The following is a 22,469-nucleotide window of genomic DNA, read 5'->3' on the forward strand; positions in this document are numbered from 1 at the left end:
TATAATTAGTAAAATATCATTCAGCAATATGATCTGTACGTTGTTTTCCCATGTAGTGTAAAACCATAGGAAACTTCAAAAGCTACCGATGGTTTTCTGTTTCCCCCTTGCTCGTGTGTGACTTGCATTTTTCACTGTGATTCTGCAAAGCTCAATGAAAAAGCCCATTCTCTGCTCTTGTTTTCCTGATAGGTGTGTAGTAATGAAGCCACGTGCATCTGCGATTTCACCTGGGCAGGGACAGACTGCAGTATCCGGGATCCGGTTAGGAACTTGCCCCCGCCAAAGGATGAAGGACCCAAGGGTTTGTGTGATTTCAGTTTCCATTCATTTCAAACTGAGCTCATTATGACTTTCGCAGTACAGTGATACAACTCTCTCATGGATTTTGTAGGATTCACATTAGAATTTCTGTCTTGCCATTAAATCTATGATTCATGTTACTGCAGCATTGAGGATTCTATGCATATTATAGTTAAGGAAATGTGTTTGAATGCCCTCCTTACTAGAACTGAGATTAGGAAGAAGTAAATATGCAGATTTCTATTAGTTCTATTTTCCTTTCTTAAAAAAAAAAACTCTTTTCCCCCCATAATTACAAATACCAATTATTTATAGTTTTTCTAAGCCATGTTAGTTCTCTATTAGTAACAGAATCCTTTTAGCTTACATGAAACTCTCATCATTTCTATTTGAATCCCTCCAGAGGGAAGTCGTAGCCTTCTTCCATGTTCTTTTGTATAATTAAGAAGGAATTGGAGTACTCACAGGCCTTTAATTCTTCAAAGAAGACCTTGTGTTTAATCACTGGTTGAAGATAGAGAAGTTAAAGTTGTCACTTAGGAGTGTCCGTGTCTTCCAGTTTTACAGTTGAGAATGCTCAGTCCCTGGTGGCATGTGGTGTATCTGGCTCTCCAGGTGATGAGAGCTGGGGCTGGGGCCAGGATTCTGATTCCAGTGTCACACTTCTGTCCATTGTATCACTTTATAATACAGTCAATGCTGTCATGAATAGGATCATCAGATCCTCATTTTTCTCTCTGTTTTCTATCCCTGATATTATTCTTAAAGATCTGGAAAAGTCGTTCGTGGCAATATGCTTACTCTAATATTTCTGGTATTGTACCTGAGAAACCAAGGAATACTTGAAACAAGTTCAACATACAATAATTTTGATGTATATCCTCTTCTCATGGTACTGCTAAGCTATTTTTTTTTATAAATAACTACAATGTTTTTCATCTACAGATAGGAAAATACATTCAGAAATAGTAGAATTTTGAACTGCTTACTTTGCATGAATACTCATTTAAACTGTACTCTGGTGTAGTTTGTATGGGAAAATATTGCTCCAAAAGCAGACAGAGTTCCATCGTCCTCAGTTCCTGAAGAGTGTTAGGGTGATTCAGTTGCATGTGACTTGCTGGGTAATAGTGGGTGTGCTAAATTACATTTTTTGCATTTATTTTATATGCCCATGAGCTAAAAATTGCATAAGAATCATAATCATCCTCTCACCATCTATTTCTGATCTGTTTCTATAAGGGAACCTATTGCACTTTTACATTTCGTCTTTTGTTACTTAAAACTGGAACAAAAAAATTCTTGGCTCCATCTTTAGTAGTTAGATAAAGACTCTGACAAGAGGGTCACTTTTTCTCAAATCTTTCCTTAGTCAGTCTGTGATATTTTTAAAGATCTAGAGAATATTTCCTCATGGGAGGTTTAATGTTCCCTGGGCAAAGGGCTCAACAGACACAGAAGCAGAGCCAAGTTTGCTTGCACTCTGTCGTTGTAACCCAGGTAGGGTAGGGGATGATTTTTTGTGGCTATCTGGTGTTCGTTTCTTCACTCGTCTGTCCCCAGAGTTGGAGACACAAGCATCTATTTCTGAGAGAAGTTTGCATTTTTTTTTTGTTTTGATTTTTCCTCAAGAATGTTTTGGTATTTGTATTATCTTTTAAAAATAACCTCTTGGATCATTCAAGTAATAACACATTTAACGTAGAAAACTTTGGAAGGACAAAAAAGATTAAAAAGAAAATAAATCACTTTTAACTCCTTGACATAACTAAAAACAAACAATACAAGCACTCTTATATGTTACATCCTATGTTTTCTCTTTTCATTGTTAATGAAGACAATGGAATTATTATAATTATTAGTTGGTTCTGAAACTGTTAAAATTCTTGTTACTCTCCAGTAATTTTGATTATGTTGAAGATAGCTCATTGATGTAAGTAAAGATCAAATATTTCTTTAGATTATTGTATCCAGGAAAGCACTTTTAAGACAACTAAAAACTCTATCCATGAGTGATTTATAACTTTTAATCTCGATACAATTTAATATTTAGTAAAATGGGAAACAAAAAACCATGCATTTTAATATTTTGTTACAGGTTTTGTAATTTTATTCTGATATTTGGTTAAAAGAAGTTGCAGAGAAAGAATTTATAAACTTTACATTTATTTTCATTTTTTTTGTAAATGATGACTGTATATCTTTAAAAAGATTTATCTGTTTATTTATTTGAAAGACAGAGAGAAGGAGAGACGGAAAGGGGTCTCTCATCCACTGGTTCACTCCTCCAGTGGCCACAGTGGCTCCAGAAGCCAAGAACAAGGAGCTTCTTCTGCGTCTTCCATGTGATTGTAGGGGCCAATGCACGTGGGCGATCCTCCACAGCTTTCCAGCACGTTATCAGGGAGCTGTAACAGAAGTGGAACAGTGAGGACTTGAACTGGAACCCGTATGGATTGCCAGCACCATAGGCAGTACCTAAACCTGTTACACCACAGCACTGGTCTCCTGACTGCCCACTTTTTAAAAGGACACATCCCTGCTACATAGTCAGTACTCTATGCAAAATATCTCTCATTCTTTTGGGAATATGTAAAGAAAATTAAATGTTTCATTAGTACTAATTTTTGGCTTATCCCTATCCATTTGCTGTATTGCCTGGCTGAAAAGCAACAGGTAATTAATACAATGTATTGGATGAATTATTGCATTCTTAGCTCGTAGGTTTAGCAGTGCAAGGTACCGATGTTTTTATAACTACACATTGTACCTTCTTTCTTATGATGCACTTAGTTTGATTAGCACCTGCCATATCAAGCACAGTGTTTTGGCCTTCACCAAATATTTCACATTTGTGTTGAGCACCACTCAACATTTGTAGAGGAAGGCTTTCTGTGTAGAAAGAATGAGAAGTTATAGGAAAATAGTAGTTTGATTTACTTTTAGCATATTTCTTGATGTGGACAGAAAATTTCAAGGATAATAATAAAAATGTTTGCCTTTTAAAACAAAGATTTGCTTATTTGTTTATTTGAATTGTCAGTGTTACAGAGCCAGGGAGAGACAGAGAGAAGCTTTCCTCTGCTGGTTCACTCCCTAAATGGCTTCAATGGCCCAGACCAGGCCAGCTGGATTCAGAAGACCGGGACTCCATCTTGGTCTGACATGGGATGCAGGGGCTCAGGCTTCTGGGCCATTTTCTGCTGTTTTGCAGGTTGCATTAGCAAGAAGCTGAGTGGAGAGTGGAGCAGCTGAAACTCAAAACAGTGCTCATTTGGGATGCTGGTGTTATATGCAGTGGCTTAACCTGCTATACCCATGCTGGCTGCAAATACATACCTTCTTGAAATCACGAGCATGGGTATAAAAGACAGCTTATGCCCAATTGCTGCCCTTTGTGTCAAGACTAAATTAGTACACATAATGGTTAATTCTGTAATTCTGTAGCCTTTGATTTGAGAATGTATCAATTTGAAAAGGTAGGAAATGAACCTATCTGTTTGTATATTACTTTGTTTTAACTGTAAATTCTTGGAACAAAAAGAAATACAGCTTCTCCATCTGGGTAGTTGTGATTTATTGACAGGGCAATTGTGTCTTTCACTTGCTACAATTATCAACTAGTATAAGGATGCTAGACAGTTCATTCCAACATCTCAAATCAAAATTATTCAAAGGCAAGAAATTGAAACTTTCTTTGGTACACTATTTTTCCTCCATTTTAATTATTTCACATGGAAAAATCCTTCTTGTTCCTGTCCTCTCCGTTTGTTTCCGTTAAAGTCACTGAAGGAGATATTTGGTTTGTTCTTCAAGGATGGGGTTTTCTTACCTCTTCTAAAAAGACCTAGATTCTGGGCCCAGTGTGGTGGCTTAGTGGCTAAAGTCCTTCCCTTGAAAGCACCGGATCCCATATGGGCACTGGTTCTAATCCCAGCAGCTCCACTTCCCACCCAGCTCCCTGCTTTTTTCCCAAGAAAGCAGCGGCCCAAAGCCTTAGGACGCTACACCCACATGGAAGACCCAGAGGAGGTTCCTGGCTCCTGGCTTCCGATCAGCACAACTTTGGCCATTGTGGTCACATGGGGAGTGAGTCATTGGATGGAGGATCCTTCTCTCTATATATCTGACTTTGCAATAAAAATAAATAAATCTTAAAAAAAAAAGACCTAGATTCCCACATATAATAGGGAGGCCTATGTTAAACACCTTTAAATTTTGCCAAATTGTAGACACCTCTGCCTAGTGTTTGTTATGGAATACAATGCAGGCTTTTGAATCATCATGGAAAGTGGGAAGAGAAGAAACTTGCACTTGCCAAATGCTCCCAGTGATGTGTCTGGGTCAAGGTAATTCTTGGGAAATTTGTCAGACCCCATCGTCATGGCCATCATCACAACACCAGGTGGAATGTGACTTCTCGGCAATTTGGTGCAGGCTAATTTTTCTGGAACTGAGAGAACTAAATTAATTGTGAGGGTTAGCAGTCACTTACTGGGAGATCCAGGAATAAAATGTGGTCACGTGATCCTGAGCCCCCTGTTTTTGAACTGCATTATTTAAATCTGAGGATTTAGTGATGCTGCCAGTGCTAATAGCTCAGTACCGAGGAAGAAACAACAGCCACGTGATAACTAAGCTTATTAGCCAACTCATTGTTTTACCCTTTGGTCTTATTATGTGTGTATAATAGAGGGAAGTATTGTATTACTAGCATTTAGAATGCCACAGAAAGAGTTCTTTACTGAGTGTATTTATGTTCTGCATCTGTTATTTTGGTGATTTTTGTGTGTGTAGCTGTCTTTTATTTTGATGTTCAGATGATTAGTTTTAAGACATCATGATTATCTTAGATTGACTATGTTCTTATATAATTACATGTCACCTGGGGCTTTCCCTCATTACCATGGTTACACCAATAACTTAAAGATTTAGCCTATCTAAAAAAATGTTAGTATTTATGAATTTATCTTGTTCGAGTTCTGAATAACTCTGATATTTTCATTGAGTTCCTAAACTGAAATAGTGTTTCCATACAAAATAATTGACTTTGCAACTTTTTAAAGAATTTTGGTAATTTATCCAAAAGGAGAACTTAATTTTTCTTTTATGAAAAAGAATAAAGAGATTCGATAGGATATTTAACATATTGAAATATGGAGGCAGATTTCTATTTGTAATATCAAATTTTACTTTGAAACATAAAGAATTTTGCACTTATTTCCAATCCTAATGATAAAAAAATAATTTAGGGAAATAATACATCCTTGCTGACTGCACTTTTGCCTCATGGGAATTACATGGATGCAACAGTGTACCTCCCTGTGTCAATGTGTGAGGCAAGGCCAAAAGCAGTCTCAAAGAAGGCAACATTGTGATATGTGTATTGCATGAGACTTGTCTAGGGAACTCTGCGTATAAAATAGAAAACCTTAGGAAAAAATTAATACTCTGTGTCTTGTTATTTAAAATTCTACCTTTTAGTTTAAATAGTCCAAGACAGCAGAGACCATGACTAAAAAGAATAAACCAACAAACAACAGAAAGAAATATGAAAAGTAGGCAATAATCAGGTTCCACAAATTCATTGTTGTGAAAGTATGTTGTCCAGGAGCAAAGTGAAATTCCTATTGCAAACACCGTGTGAACAGCTAGAAGCTTTAACAATGTCATGATCATTAGGATAAGACATATATGTATTTGAATACTTACACACACACACACATTCATGCTTCCATATAATTGTGTGCCCAACATGTTTCTTTGAAGAAAAACAAGTGCCTGATTGATAATGAGAGAATGAATGAAGACATTTTCCACAGTAAATAAATGGGTCTAAGAGCAAAGCTGGATTTTAATCTCTCAAAGTTCCAAGGAAAACTTTTTCCATCAGATAATTCCTCTGAACTCTGAGAGGCATCTACAACGGCCGTTCTCAAACATGTCCCTCATAAAAATCCACCCACGTCTGAGTCAGTCAGTTAATTCAGGTCAGAATGAAAAGGAGTTGAGTCTTGAGGAGACAACTCTGCCAGGTTTAATAACAGAGAATGGAACAGAGCCTCCTAAAGCTTTCTGTATTCCAAACCAGAAGGAGTGGGAGGGAAGGGGAACAAGTGTCTTTCCCTCCTTTTTGTGTTAACAGTACCTGTCAGTTAAGGGTTTAGAGATCTTTATTCTTGCTCAGTGGAGAGTATAGACTATATTGTTTCTATTGAATACATATTTGAAACAAATGCATGAATTTCTTATTCCTTTGGTTGAGTTTTTAACACTTGCAAGATGTTTTGCCTAATACTCTTGTTTCTGCCATAAGAAATTGAACTGTAGCAAACACAAAAGCCTTTAAAATTGTTATTCATCCTTCAAACTGTTATAATCTTAAAAATAACAAATATTTACTTAGGTCACATTTGGGGATAGTGTATATAAATAAATAAATAAATAAATAAATAAAGTGCTGTTATAAAAATATAAAGATGTAATCAGGCTCTATATCCTATATTTTGAGCTCTGAGAGCCAATTCCTAGAACTTCAGAAAGAAAAGAAGTTATAAAGTATCCTGCTTAATTTACAATTTTAAAATCACTGATTTTCATTTCAGTGAATTTCATTTCCATTTCAGTGCTTGCCTTTGTAGTTTGAAAGTTCAGGTTATGTTGAATTGTGATGTTTTCTCCTATTTAGACAATTTATCCACCACTTTGCATGTTTGTCTCCTTCACTTTCCCTCAGTGCTCCGGGTAAACTTCTTCCTGTTTGCTGTTGTGTTCTGATTTCTTTTGGTTTTGGAGAACAAGGCAGATTGTGCTTAGTGACAACACCGGACTCTGATGTAGATCATTGACCACGTGATAAGGTCAAGTAATTGCACAAGTACTCAACAGGGCTAGAGATCAGCCATTCCTGCTCCTCCTTGGAGAGCATCATGCTACGAAGATCTGTAAGCCCTCTATTAGGCCTTTAACAAATGTGGCTTCAGGTTGTGTTCTTTGTTTTATTTAATGGTGTCCCCTCGCACACCTTCTCTGTGAAGTATGGCTTCATTGAACAGCATCTGTTTTTGTGGGTAAGGCAATTTAAAACCAGTACTTTAGATTCTTATAGAAATGTGACAAACACTGTACGTGTCCACATGCTTATAGGTATACACAGTCCTAAAGAATTGGCCTTTTGGCTTCAGCCCCAAACCTTGCTCATCTCTACCCACTCAAGGCCCATTTTCCAATGTAGATTAGGCAACACGTGTGGAAGTGCTGTGGGATATACAGGTAGCATTTCCCTGCAGGAGCCCACCACTTAGTCTCAGCAGAAATTGATATGATTTCCTGGAGCCCCCAAGGTTCTCCTGGTTCATAATTTATATATTGGAGATTATAAACAAAAAGCTAATTATCCATAGACTAAAGCAGCAATTAAAACTTTGTAGATATTTGAGGTATTTTTAGGAACTTCTCAGGTAAATGTACACTTAATTTTGAAGCTACTTTAAAAAGTTTAAGAGTTATGATGAAACTGATATATTCTAAATTTTAAGATGTACCTTCTTAGGTGTATTTTACAGTTTGAGAGTTTATAAAAACCTATTTATTGTTATTTATTTTTGTAATTGAGACACATATTTGCTCCATGCAATTTGAACTGCATTTAATTTTACCTCACATCTGGTAGTAGCTGTCATTCAGATTGGCTTATTTGTGCATATAAATGTGTTTCCAAACATTTTGTTGTAAAATAGAATGTGTGAAATTTGAAGGTAAATTCAAAATTATCCTTCAATTTTTTTTGAGTATCTTCAAATCTAGAAGCAGAGATCCTGACATTAACTAACTCTCAAAGAATTTCCTGAATAGATGGTTTTTTGTGTTAGTTTAATCAGTTTGTGATTTCCGTTGTTAAAAGATCTCCCTTTTCCCTCCACACAGTGAACTTGGCCACGAGCAGGCTAATAGGGGCCGTGGCGGGCACCATTCTGGCCCTGGGGGTGATTTTTGGAGGCACAGGGTGGGGAATAGAGTAAGCATCTTACGAGTTTACGAGTATTCCTATGTGGTGCCTGGTGTGTGAAATGAAGCTTGTTACCTGTGTCTGCCAACCTCTGTCTTGTGGACTCTGTTCCCTGTGGTCGTGCCACTTGTGGTGTGATTTGGATGTGTTTGTGTCTTGTGGTTTTCTCGTGCAATACTGAACCTTCTCCTGTCTGGAACAATGTGGGGCATAAAATATTGTTGGGGGTGCTTATGGTATATTCCCAATTAAGCAACAGTCCAAACTTCCACAATTCTATCACTTAGAAGAGAAATTAAAAAATATGAACCTCCCTTTTTTTTTTCATTTTACTATCTATTGGAAAAATAATTGCTTCTTTGTCAATATTTTCTTAGCATTGTTATAAGGAATTTAATTTCACCCGTTGAATAGGTCCACATATCAACTAGAGATTATGAACCATTGTAGTGCTTTTGAAAGATAAGAATGATAATCATTGATATTTTCTCTCATTTATTTAGGGTGACATAGGAGACTTTATTCAAAGAAGATATTTAAGATACTGCCTTCATTTTGTTCTGATAAAATAGGTTAATAGATCAAACCTGAAGTTTACATAATATTTGGGTGCAAGGAGCGTTAAGAATAAAAAGAAATTTAATCTAAACATACACAAGCATAAGTGAACAGCTGCAGTTGATCTAGTGGGTTTGTCTGCAAAGAATCCAGGGTGTAGATAAATGCGTTCTGTGCCACTTGCCGATTACGTCCCCAAACACAGCTCTCATGATGTCTTTATTTAGATTGCTCCATGCTTGATCTGCACGCCCAGAGTAGCGTCAGCTCTCCATGGCGTGCTGTGTCATGAGGTTGCTAATTTGTAGACTGAAAGATTATTACGAGTTTCCCTTCCCTCTCTAATTACAGAGAAAACATTTATGAATGCCAGAAGCAGCACTTTGCACACACTCTTTTCTGCTTGGCTGTGGTGATAGTTGTAACATTTCATAGTGGCTCAGGAATGAATTATCGGTTTCCTAATGTATCATGATATCATTTACCAAACAGTCTAAATTAGTTGCAGCATGTGGATGCTTTACTTACACACTGGAATGGAGAGACACAGCACCAGAAGAACATCAAGAGAGAAGCAGGTCCACAGGTCACACTTGTGTTGAAGATGCCCAAAACTTCCATTACCCTGGTTTGGAAGACTTGGATCAGCTTTGGATCTTTTAACTCATTTTTCAACAGCATAAACTATGAAGTGGAAGAGCCAGGAGAGCTAAAAACAATAAGAAAGAGAATTTTGGGTTCCCTGAATTGTTAGAAACTATAAGATACAGGGAAAATACCTAGAGACAATGAAAACTTTGTGCTATAAAATATGACCCAGGTTTTGCTGAATGGATTCTATGCAGGAGTTCCATTCCTTTTCTAGGGTCAGTTTTACACATATGTTTAAGTGAAACTTCTCCTTGAAACTAGGTAATTTCCTAAAACTCAACACAATACATTTTAAAGTATCTATTGACAATCATTTTCTTTTCTTGAGTTGTCCTAACTGAAGGGATGATTTTTAATAGTCATCTCTTTGAATCTTAAGCCAAAATAAAAAAGGCCTTATTATAAACATTCATTGTCTTCAGTGCTTTCGACTGATTTTAGTTTGTGTCTGTTTCTGATTGTTCCAGGTAAGTCCCTATAAGTGAATATATATACTAAAATAGTTTTTGTTTATTAATCCTCATTTGCAAATTGTTCTAGTGTCTTAGTGTATTGGTTTTTCATTCTCTTTCTCAATTTTGCAATAACTGTTTAAGAAGGTCAATGTGATTTATTAAAACTAAAATATGGTTAATATAGATTAATATATCTTAATCTAATTAATATTGTAATGTGTATTTTTGGCACTGAGGATGTTTTTTTAAGTTAAAAATTTTTATTCTGTGGTTTATAATTGCCAATCAGAAATAATTTCTCATGGATTATGTGTTGAATCTCATAAATATATCTCATAAATATTCATCTCAATGTTTGTTTCTCTGTTGAAATGTGGGGAAAAAAGACATGTCAAAGAAGTCAAATTTCATCTGAATAGGGGTTAGCAAACTTCGTGCCAGGAGCCAGATGATTTTGGCTGTCAGGCTACAGGTTGTATGTCACAGTTTTGTCTTAACATGAAAATAGCCATCAGCAAGTGCCAATGAAAAAGTGTGACTCCAGTGAAATGTCTTTGTGAAAACAGGCAACACGGTTCAGTTTGGTTTGTAAACTATAGTCGCTGACTCTTGATTATGGCATAGGTTTCAGAGTCAGTCAAAGCTGTATTCAGATCTTGCCTCTATCCCGTATTAACTTCTAGAAGCTTCTGTTCCTTCATCCGTTGAACAGGAGTAGTCATGGTTCCCACCTCATGTGGCTTTTGTGGGATGAAGTGAGATGACACGTGGTAAGTGCTCAGCACTGCACCTGGCAGGAAGTGAGTGCTGCCTTCCACCAGCTTCACTGATTTTATTGCTTTTCCTGCTTAGTTCATGTCACGGTTGACCTCTGAAGGCTGCTGAGATTTACATTCTGTCGGGTCTCAGTGGTCAGTGTTAAGGGCATTTCTTAAGAACAGCAGACTGAAGACCCCTGTTCTTCGGGTTCTCTGCACTAGTGCTGAGTAGTTTCTGATTAAAGACCCTACACATGGCATCCATTTATGTAAACAGTAGAAGGCACTGATGTGAGCAGAAAGAGGAATTATTTTTACCCAGAAATGAATGTACATGCAAACTTGAGGTTTCAGAGAAGTTGATGACATTGACCTTGGAATAGGGATTCAAAATTATTTTTTTTAGGGAAACTACCTCTGCATTTTAGCATCCTAAGGGATGTGATATTTAAAATAATTCATATTAAACATACTCATTTATTTTTATTTGAATGATTTACAGAGAGAAGGAAAGACAGAGAGGGTTTCCCATCCTATGGTTTTCTCTGTGAATCGCCACAGTTGCCAGGGCTGAGCTAATCTGAAGCTGGGAGTTGGGTGCTTTCTCTGGATCTCCACATGGCTGCAGGGGCCTAAGGAAGTGAGCCATCCTCCACTGCTTTCCTAAGCCATAAGCAAAGAGCTTGATCAGAAGTGGAGCAACCAGGACATGAACCCCAGGCCTATATGGGATACTGGCACCATGGGGAGGAGGACTAGCCTGTTGAGCCACAGCAGCAGCCCCTTGAAATATTTTTTTGTACTAAATTTAGTGTTGCTTAGATTTTAAAATGCCAAAATAAGGAGAGTAATGAGTGAGTGGAGGTATTACTGCAGTATAAATTGGTTTTTCACAACTGGCAGACATTCATGTTGCATGTTCTTTCTTGCTGTTCTCTGGCTCTAATATTGCCAAATCTTAATTTTCTCCTAATAGTAAATGGGAACTTAAACTATATATTCAATCAATTCTGAGTAATTCTTTTCTCTTTCCCCAAAATTACTCAAATAAGTTTTATTGTCTGCTTTGTATCTTGTCTCTGGAACCCAGCGTCATGAAGGAGAGAATGTCTTTGATAGTAAGCCTTCTGAGTTAGCTCTTTATACGAGTCTAATGACATCTGATTTTTAACCATCTCCAAATGAGGAATAAAACTGTTCACATGTGGACAACCTGACACGTTGTTTGGAAGAGAAATTTTTTGGAACATTTCTCCTTCCCTTCTTGTCTTCATTGTCAGTCAGGTGGAACCCGTTTTAATGCACTTGTGTTCTTTATGTATTTTTACTTCTTTGAGTCCTGATACTACGAAGCCGGAAGAGAAGACGTGCAACAATAGCAAATGGGCATTTATTTCGAATGATGCAGGAGGTGAATTGAATGGAGTCTGATCATCAGATTTAAAGCTGTAAAAATGCAAGCAGTTGCCAACCACAGCCTCTAAAATACAACTAAGCCAAGTCAATGAGAGTGGTTTAAGTGTTCAGCCATCTTTTATGCTGGGTGTTTACCGCCTGAAACCAGTTAACTGCCTTTCCCCTGTGGTAATGAAAGGATTTGGCTCATATGACTTTCTTCCCGTGATCCTTTGTCACAGGTCCTAGTGCCACCAATCTCATAATAGGCTCCATCGCTGGTGCCATCCTGGTAGCGGCTATTGTCCTTGGGGGCACAGGCTGGGGATTTAAGTAAGCAATGCCGCATGTCTTCTCCGTGGCTCTGGCACTTCTCTTTTCTGCTTACATAACCAAGTTTTGAGTTCCTGCTACAAGATTTTTTTTTGACAGAAAAACTGCAAAGAATAAATATTTTTACTCAGGAATGGGTTATTAAAAAAGAAACAACGAACCTCAAAGCTCTTCTCTAGCAAGAGGGAAAACGTGAATTGTAGAAGGCATTCATATGCACTGGCGTCAGGGAAAACAAAGTTCTACAGTGGAGGCATTCCAGCTCACAAGATCCAGATCCGAAACCTGCCATTGGAGGTAGATAAGTTCCTTTTATCTGTTCAAAAATATTCAATGGTTCATTGATAATTTGGAGTCTGACAACCAGTGCTCATTACATTTACATGTAACATGTATAATTTTCTGATTGCAAAAGTGAATTAGTTTTAAAAAGATTTTAAAATATTCTCAGTGATCTTTTTTAACCAGCTAAATTAGTTTCAAATTGGCATTTAAATTTTCGAACATTCTGATGCTTAATATTCTCTGATCAATGGCCAGTATGACCTAAGTGGTAAGCCTGGTGTGTTGTCATAATAGACTTTTAGCTTGGATTGTAAGTTGATCACACAAATACAGGTGTTCAAATAAACCACACCAGGTAATCACAGAGAAGCCTTAATTATGATCGAAATGTTTAAACCTAATTTATGAGTTTGTTTCCTTGCCTCAGTTTCATTGGATAACCACATTGTGTTATGTTCATGCCTTGCTGACTTGATTAATATGATTCATGGATAAGCTCTTCTGTGCCAAATATTCCCTGTGATAAATTAATTTTAATTTACATGTATAGAAACACGTTAAAATGGGGAAATAAGATCATGAACCGTATTCACACCCCGTCTTCCTTTATTTGTTTGCTCAAGTAGGAAAATTTTCTGCCCTAAATTGTCTGGATAATTGCTTTTTTTATGCCCTGTATTTTACATTTGGAAGCCTGATTTCAATATATTTAAACCAACTAAAATGTTATTGTTAGAAGCTGATTTAAAGTTAAAAGTAGCCAAAAAGTGATTTTAATAAATTCAACATTTTCTGCTGACTTGTGATCATATAATGAGTAAGTTTTTCAGTACCATTGACTTGGAAAGGCCTTATCAAATGGTACTTCTCCACAGAGATAATTGTTAAAGTGGAACTGCTTAGTCAGAGTCATTGTAGCATCACTGTGTTTTCAAAGATGCACATACCAAATGGGCAGCTCATAAGTGAATTTCTCATCCTGATGCTAATGTTTCCCAGATAGTGACAGAACTATGATGTGGCATCTAATGAAAATTATGTATTTGAGGGGCTGGCTTAATTCAAGCAAGAACATCTTAATATCTCATTACTATATAAAAAAGTAACACCATACTCTGTTATTATCATATAATTCTCCTTTAAATCATTTTGTAAATATGCCTCAAGAAAAGTTGGGTTGGCCAAAGCCCAGGCTTTTGCCTTCTTGGCATGGAAAAACCTGAGCCCAAAGAACCAGAGAACTGTGTGCTTTGCCATCCATCCACTTGCAGTGCTAAATTCATGATTTCAGCATTTGGAGATCAGAGTCCATTGTTCCGTAGCAGGACCTCAAAACAGCAGCCTGGCCTAGCTCACAGCTTGAATTGCATGTCTCTTTGGGGGAAACGGAAAAGCCTTTATCGCTATGCGTTTTAGTGGATTAGACATGGTGAAGTACAGGTGATTTTTATCTGAGATAGATGTCTAGTCATCAGAGCAGCAGGAAAATATAGATGAAGGTTTGATATGTGGGCATTTGGTGAGCTGATTGCCACTTTGGGATTTCCGTGTGGGCACATGTGCCATGGAGCCAGGAGACAGTCCCTGTTCATGTCCTGTGACCCTAAAAATCATTATAAGGAAAAAGTCCGTAAAAAGATCAACAATGTAAAGCCAATATTATAATACCCTGAAGCAAAAAACAAAACAAAGTAAAAAAACAAACAAAAGACAACAGACTAACTCCTGAGCATACAAGTCAAGGAGTTTAAATTTAGAAAGTGAAGACAATGCTATCTATTGGTTATTGCAAGAGGACCTTAATTTGCTATAGACTTTAGCGGTAATTCTGTGGTTTATATTAAACTTCAAATAATTCTTATGATAAAAGACCTTTTTTCAGCTAATGATAGGTTTGTTTAGGTTTCCCCATCACTTGGGCAATTTTGGAGAGTGTAAGTCTAAGGACAATTTAGAAGTACAATAATCACTGGTTGAAATTAAAGCCTTTAAGTGTTTCACTTATTTCAGTGTAAATAAAGGAAGCTATTCTTTTAGAATCATAGGTTGAAAATAGTTTGTTGAAATACTGCTCAACATACTATTGAGAATCCCTCCTTAAATCAGGTTTTTATCCATGGAAGAGAAGTTAGCAAAGCACCCTAAAGAATGTGAACATATGTATGCCTTTAGAATAAAGAAAAATACATTAACTACTCAGTGAAAAATTTCTGCTTTTTCCTGTTGTGATATAGCTTAAGCTGTGACTCTCTGGATAATTTAGATGTAAAAGATGCATCATTCCATACATGTTCTGCTCAAGCTTGAATGAGAAATACAGTTTTATTCTGATGTTGTTTATTGTTCTTCTCATTTCTTAAAAGCATGACTGTACGTGTGAAAATGTATGCATTTGTGTGGGTAAAATGGTAAAGAATATTTATCAATGTTGTGATCTGAAAATAATAAAAATTTAGGTTATTTGTTTTTAGCAGAGTGATAGCCTGAAAGCTTTGATAGTGCAAAGAAGATATCCACCAGCAACGATATAGAATTTATGATTTGGGTGGATGGTTATTTTCTTACCTGTTCTCTTGACTAATGTAGCAGATATCCATTGGCAACTTTTGGTTAATCCCGTAACTCCAGAAATATGAGGTTATTAAGAGTGGATTCAGTCCTTGAATTCCTAGCAGTTTGGGTCCTGAGGGTCCTCTGAGAAAGCCTATAAACATAAGCACATAACACACTGGTTTGTCCAGTATTCCCCTGGATCTGCAGAAGTTTTGGCTCTTGCCATGTTTCTTTCTCCTCTCCCCTTCACATGCAGGTGAAGTTATGAACTGAATCTTTTGCAGAAACCCTACTATTCATCTAAAGTTGAATAATGGTGTTGTTCAGTGAGATAGTTGGAGTCATTGCTGTCTTATGGACATTGGATCTTATGAAGTAGATAATACATTATGTTAGTAGAGTTGTCCCCAAAGCTTTGAAACGATGAAGGTTAAGCTTTCTTGCTGATAGCCTAGCCACGTTCCTTACATGGAAGGTGTCAATTTAATATGATTATGTAAATTTCTTATGTAATTTCCTCTCTGGGGTTACAAGCTCATGCTAAACATGGCTTTAGCTGATACTCTGTTTTTGAACATGGTAAAAGAAAGACTTTATGTTCATACATAAAGTAAAATATAAAGGAACGTGGCTAGGCTATCAGCAAGAAAGCTGAGTTGTTGGAGTGTCAAATTCGATGGAATTGAATATTGTCAATTGTATTTTCTCAGAAGTGTCAATGTGTTTTAGTTTAACCTTCCCATGAAGAGATAGTCAAGCTGCTGCTTCTGTGAATTCCATGGCATGTTCTATTGCAAAGTAAGATGTAGGAGTCCCTTAATGCATAAGTTTCCAGGGTTAAGCACGTCTTCATTCAGGTGGAGTGTTGGCAGACTCATAAGATGCCGTGCATTTCCTTGACTCAACCTAGTGGGGAAGGGGCCTCAGTATAAGGTAATTTAGGAAGGAATCGATGGGAGGATTTTGATTGTGGGTGGGGCAGCATCAAGCGATAAGGAAGTGACAACATTAGGGAAATAAATATTTTTGAAAGAAGATCCAAAGGTGTTGAAGCTCTAAGATAGCTATTGTTACACTTTGGTTTTAATTTTATATATATATATGTGTATGTGTGTCTTCAGAAATATTATTAAAAACTATTTATGGATTTCCATTTTTTGTTCCAAAATAAACTTACCATTTAATTATATTTTTCTGTGAGTTTTTCAAGCCCCTCATTTGTTGCACATGAAAGTAGATTTTCTACAGGTAAAGACTGATGAAAATGGTGTCAGTGTAAAGTCTGTGGATGATACTAATATATTATGATCCAGAAGTGTCCTGCAGTTTGTAGTGAGAAAGGTAATTACCTTCAGAATCTTAGTTACAGGGAGTTTCAGAAGAAATAGTTCATTAAAATTGAACAAAAATAATCTTTACATAGAAAACTTTGGACAGTTTTCAAAATAGCCGTTTTTCAGTTTGTTCACTAAAAGGCCAGATTGTCGCAAAGTCACTGGCTTTTCCCTCCCATGATTCCAGCCTGCATCCTACCTGGAGCCTGCAAGAGACACAGCTCTTGAAACTGGTGTTTTCCCAAGGACATACAAGGTTCTACGAGGTGGTTTGGCCTGGTGATCTGACCCAATGACCCTGAGTATAAGTGCAATCTCAGTTTCAAAACCCAACTTATCAAAGGAGTGCACGCTGTGGGCACTTGAGGTTTCCCAGCTGCCAAGCTGAAATGGAGTTTCATCCCTCCATTTAGAAACATACCACATGGTTCTTGCGACATAGGACATAACAGTTTATCTGCCATCTGCGTTTGAATGAGGGAATTTGAATGTGGGTTATTCAGTCATATATTTGCACAGTGCTAGATTTGCTTCCTCTTTATACAGCATTTGCATGAAGGGAGTCACTAGTTTAACACTTCTCCTGAGTTGCAGAAACACATAGTTACTAGGTTGAAGGCTCTGATCTTTTAGGATCCTTTGCAGTGTCAGGCAGTCTGTTTCTCCTCCCTGGCTTCTTAAATATCCATTGGCATGTAAGATGCAAATAGTGTTTGCCGTGATGACCTGCTAGGTCATTGCACTATGTACAAACACCTTTCATGAGGATGTTTAAGATTTAGAGCAAAAAAGGGAAGTTTCATTTAAATGTTTTTGTTTGACATTTTAAAAGAGAAGCATCAAGGTCACCATCTTGGGAGTAATAGGAACTTGTTCGACTACTTTCATATGTGTTTTAAATTCGGGTAATGTTTTTATTTCGAATTAGGTATGGGGAAGAGGAATCTGTTATAATATTTTTGGTGCTCAGGGCCTTTAAGAGTTTCCAGTTGACCCTGAGTGAGTGTGCAGGGGAATGATGGATCTGGGGACTCCTCTGTCTCCAGTTTTGCATGAAGCCTCTGTGGCAGCAGTGTTGCACCCGCCAGTATGCAGACTAATGCATGAGCCCCTTGCTTGATGCCCCACATGAAGCCAGACCATGGGGAAGTTGCAACTGGTGTGTGTTAATTGCCTTGTAGTGTCTTGCTGGTTCTTTTCTTTCCTCTTTTTTAAACACAGGGCCCACTTTTTAGGAGACTGGACACTGCCATCAAGGTGTTTTAACTTGCTTCTCAACAAAGCTTAACTGCTGCTTTTGCTTAACTAACTTAAGCCTGTGTCCATTCTCCTTTGAGTGTACCATCTTACTGTGCACTCTTTCTCCAGTTGTTTAGATATGGAAAGTGCTTGTTCTGTGGCAGAGTAAGAGCTCACACGGCGAGGCAACAGGACAAATGGATAAAACAAAGCTTTATTGCCACCTGTAGTACAAAGGTACAGGGCTCAGAATGTTGAATGGAAGTAACTACAGGAAATTCAGAGTTTAACTGAATTCTCCTCAGAGCCTCTATGTGGAAGAGGCCTCTCTCTAATACTTTCTGTCTGGTGAAGCGATGTCATTTATTTTTGAAATAAGAGATAAATTGGGCTACGGTGTCTTCCTCTGACTTAAAATGAACAACTTAAAATTCAGAGGATTTCCAAAAGTTTATAGTAAATGGAATTAAAAGATAAATTTATTTCTGTGCCAAATTTCCTTGAAGCCCATGCATAGTTTTCTCATGTACTCTTTGAGGAGGCCCCACTCCTCTGTGTCCTCTCAAGGGACCTTCCTCAATGTTAGCTGTTCCATTTCAGTGCAAGTTACTCAGGAGGCTGCCTCTGTGTGAGTTGATTACTTAGCTCTGGAACTAGCATTATTATTTTCATCACCTCCTGTCATCATCTGATTAATCTTGTTGATTCTTCTCCCCACCCTCACATTCCTGCCCCACTCTGATCTTCTGTTGACGCACTCTGGAAGAAATGTCAAGAAGAGAAGGTTCGACCCTACTCAGCAAGGCCCTATCTGAGTCAGCGGCCCTGGATTCATACCGCCCTGCACGCTTGGGTTCTGAGTATGACACACTTGCAACGATGATATTGGAGCACAGTCTGTAAACAACACCGGCTGGTTCTAACTACAGGACTAGCGTTGGAGAGACAGGGACGGGGTCAACAAAATGAAACAAACAAACATAAACGGTCTCTTCTGGAAATAATTTCAAAGAACCCCTGCTATCACTTGTCAATAAAAGGGGAGCAAAAGACCACCTTACAAACTGTTTTAGAATTTTTTTTTTCTAACTAAAGGAGAAAAAAACTTTTTAAAAAGTGCAATAAAAGAACCATTTAAAGAAAAAAATAAAGCAAATGATTTTTTTTCTCAGCCTGCTGGCACTTAATATCTTCTAAGTGATTTGGCATGATTTTTTTCTCTTACTACCAATGACAAACTCCAGTGGCATGAAGATCAAATTTTTGAAAGGATAAAAACTGCATGGCATATATACAACAAGCTAGCAAGCCAAACCCCAGCAAAACCTGCAATGGAATTCCTAAGGCAAAGATGATCCATAAACACCCAAAAGCTGCCTAAGCCTTGTCACATAATGCCTCCCCACTCCCCATGCGCCACCCTCTCATTCCTACCCAGTGCCTCCCACTTCCCACCCCTTATAATGTCTGTACCCCACCCTAGACTGGGCCTTGGCAGAACTCCACAGACCATGCTCTTATTGATTCACTTTCCCCATTGTTTTTTTTTTTTTTTTCTCTTGGACCAAGCATCCTTTGGAAATGGGAGCTGGAATTTGAACAATGATGCTATTGTATAGTTCTTTTATAAATGTAAATATAGAAATAAGAGATTTTGACAAATCATTTTCACTTGTCTGTATTGAAATATTTTTCTTGTACAAGGGCCTCTGTAAATTTGAGTTTGTTGTTTGCTCCCAAATTGTTTGGCTCCCTTTCTCTTTCTTTCCTTCTCTGTCTCTGTCCTTCTCTCTTGGAGTATGTTGCACAATAATTGTTGGGCTTGAATAAAGAGCAAAAGGTGTAGCCACAGACACAGGGAGATTTGGCAATTGAAAATTGATTTATGTTGAAGCCAGATATAAACAAAAGGAAAAACAACCCATATGAAATACAAAAATATGTAAATGCAAATGTAAGTATTGATGAGTCTCTAAAAATTTTGATGTCATTATAAACATATGTATATAATGTAAGAAAGACACCCACTCAAATTAATCACAAAAGTGCCAAGCTCATTTTTTATTTTTGATTTTGATAATTTTCTTTCCCTGTCTTTAATGTGAAAGGAGGATAAACTTCAAGCCTTAAATAAAAAAAAAATAATGATTTTTAAATCCTGAAAGCTTGGAAAAAAGTTAAGCTTTCCATTTTATTTGTGTTTATTATTGTCAATATTTCATTTATGCTTCGTCTTCCTGCTTCAAAATCTATATGGTAGTAACCCAGTGCCTACATGGTACAAGAGCTGATGTGGCAATTTCTTCATTGTCAGCATTGTCAGATCAGGCCTTGATTCCATGTGTGGTGTTTTAAAGAAAGCTTGCCTGACCCAGAGCATTTGGCTGACCCATGAATGTTGCACTGGATGATATAAGGGTTCTGCTATATACACATTCATATTCCCTCCAAGCAGAATTGCAAATAGAATCCAAAATTCCCCCTTCCCTCTGAGTTTCCTTCACTTTCACCAGTTTCTGTTCAGACAGCTTGTGTGCAAGTGTCAAGTACACAAGTTGTAAGACAGTTGGTGCAAGCTTTGTTTTGAATGTGTAAACCTGCACCTTCTCACTCCAGTGCACATCTCTCTAGAGCCCCACTTCCCTAAGGCCGCCTTATCTGTCACAAGATGTGCAGTTCTGTTGACTTCTGCATGGCACCACTTAGTTGCCAGATTGAGTCCTGGGACTCTTTTCAGCATGATTCGTGACATCAGTCTTTACAACTTTTTCTTTGACCTTGGAAAAATCTCACCAAAAAGGCACTGCTGAAAACAGTAGTGTTCCTTCCCTCAAGGCATCTGTAAGTGGGAAAGTGTTGCATTCATAAAGCAGAAACCTTAATTTCTATGTGCTACAATAGCCCTGACATGTTCATTCTGTTACTGCTTTCTGAGTAATAGGTGCTACACAAGTATGCAGTCATTCTCTAGAGCTAAGTCTATGTTTGTATTGTAACATTAGGGCTATGTAGCTAGTTTATTAGCCTTACTTCTGGCTTCATGAGGCACAAGTTGCAGCCCTCTTCTTAGTAGTAATGGCTCTTTGAGCTCAGAAGAAAGTTGCAGGAAACTCAGATCACATGGTATCTCTTCTTGTTGCTGCATTGCTTCGTGTCTCTCTGTTGCTGGGTCCTAATCATGAGGAGATACCAAGCTGCTGCCAAGCATACCATGCACATTTCACTACTGTTCCAGAGGCACCGTGGTGACTTAATAGACACAAAGCCATGGTAGCTGCAAGACATGTTAACTTTTGAGCATTTCACAAACAACATTGTAAATGTGCGATGTTATGTTTTAAATCAGACCACAGTGGTCCCCAAATATTATGTACATATGGCAAATATTAGTGTAACTTTTTGTTACACTTGCAACTTCGTAGGTCACCAAACCTATGCTCCAATGTTAAATTATTTGTGTGTTTATGTAAAATGCACAAGCTTTAAGCTATGTGTGTATGAATATGGAAGGAAATGCAACCATATCAACCATAAACAAGGGATTCTAATTATTTTTGGTGGTATTAGGTTATGTAGTTTCAATTTCTCCTATTTTTTCTCTGCATATACCATTTTCTGATTTTTGTGGTGTGAGCCATACTTTTTGTTCATTTGAGCTCAAAGCACAAGCATATCATTTAGTGTTACCCAGAAAGAGTTAGTATTAAGTGATGATCAAGTTCCCATTTCACCCGGCATACTTTTGTTGCATTAAGTAATGACACGTGGATGAGAAGACATGCGCTAAATTCATTGCTCACCTGGGATAGTGCATGAGCCTACTGAATTAGAACTTCTCTTATTAGGTAAATGAGCAGTACACATAGGTGCATGTTATCAAACATGAATCACATAGAGCTGTGGAGTTTTACCAAGTGGTGTGTGTGTGTGATTTTACTTTTTTACTATGCAAAGATGGGAAATGCACAAATCAATGTCTGGAAACTTTTTCAAACAATACTTGAAATGTTTCTTTAATATCATCTCATCATGTTTTAAAGTCATGGTTGCTTCCATTGTTAATTTTCATTTCTAAGTGGTTTGTAATTTTTAAAATGCACAACCTGAAGTTTTGTTTGAAGTCAATAAATTTGTTCATATATTGTTGGCTGCCTATGAATGGAGATTCAGTTGTCTTTGTATGCAACTTTTGGTCAGTTACATATTCAATCTTTTCTTAATGTAGGATGTTGTGGGTCTATGCTTCTCTAATTTTCAGGCTGTCTTCTGTGTTCTCTTGTATTGTTGATTAAATGACTGTGTACCTGATGTCATCTGAATTTTAGTACTGATCTTAAAGACTCAGTGAAAATTTAAGCAGGTAATGGAGCAAAATAAACTTCCTAATGCTAAATATGTTAATGATCATGATTCAGTTTAATTGGATTCCTTGGAAATTATTTGCTTCTTACAAATCAGAAAACAAAATCACCTTAGTAGAATATGATTGATAATATTGCTTAGTGTCTCATCTGAGTTTTTAAGAACAAATGACCATTTTACTTGATAACATGCTTACAAACAAGCTATAAAGAAAATATGACTATACAAATTAGGT

At 37.3% G+C, this 22,469-nt stretch overlaps 1 protein-coding gene across 1 annotated transcript in view; it reads left to right on the forward strand.

Moving 5' to 3' along the window:
• The window catches only part of ADAM23 (ADAM metallopeptidase domain 23), a 148,179-nt gene extending 128,695 nt beyond the window's left edge, over positions 1–19,484 (forward strand). The window contains exons 24-26 of the mRNA XM_040984405.1: positions 193–304; positions 12,371–12,461; positions 18,639–19,484. Coding sequence (XP_040840339.1) covers positions 193–304; positions 12,371–12,461; positions 18,639–18,687 — 252 coding nt within the window. The 3' untranslated portion in view covers positions 18,688–19,484. The remainder of the gene's footprint in view (positions 1–192; positions 305–12,370; positions 12,462–18,638) is intronic.
• The last annotated feature ends 2,985 nt before the right edge of the window (positions 19,485–22,469 follow it).

The sequence above is a fragment of the Ochotona curzoniae genome, unplaced genomic scaffold, assembly GCF_017591425.1.
Source record: "Ochotona curzoniae isolate NIBS_2020 unplaced genomic scaffold, NIBS_Ocur_1.0 contig_4148, whole genome shotgun sequence".
Classification (NCBI taxonomy): Eukaryota; Metazoa; Chordata; class Mammalia; order Lagomorpha; family Ochotonidae; genus Ochotona; species Ochotona curzoniae.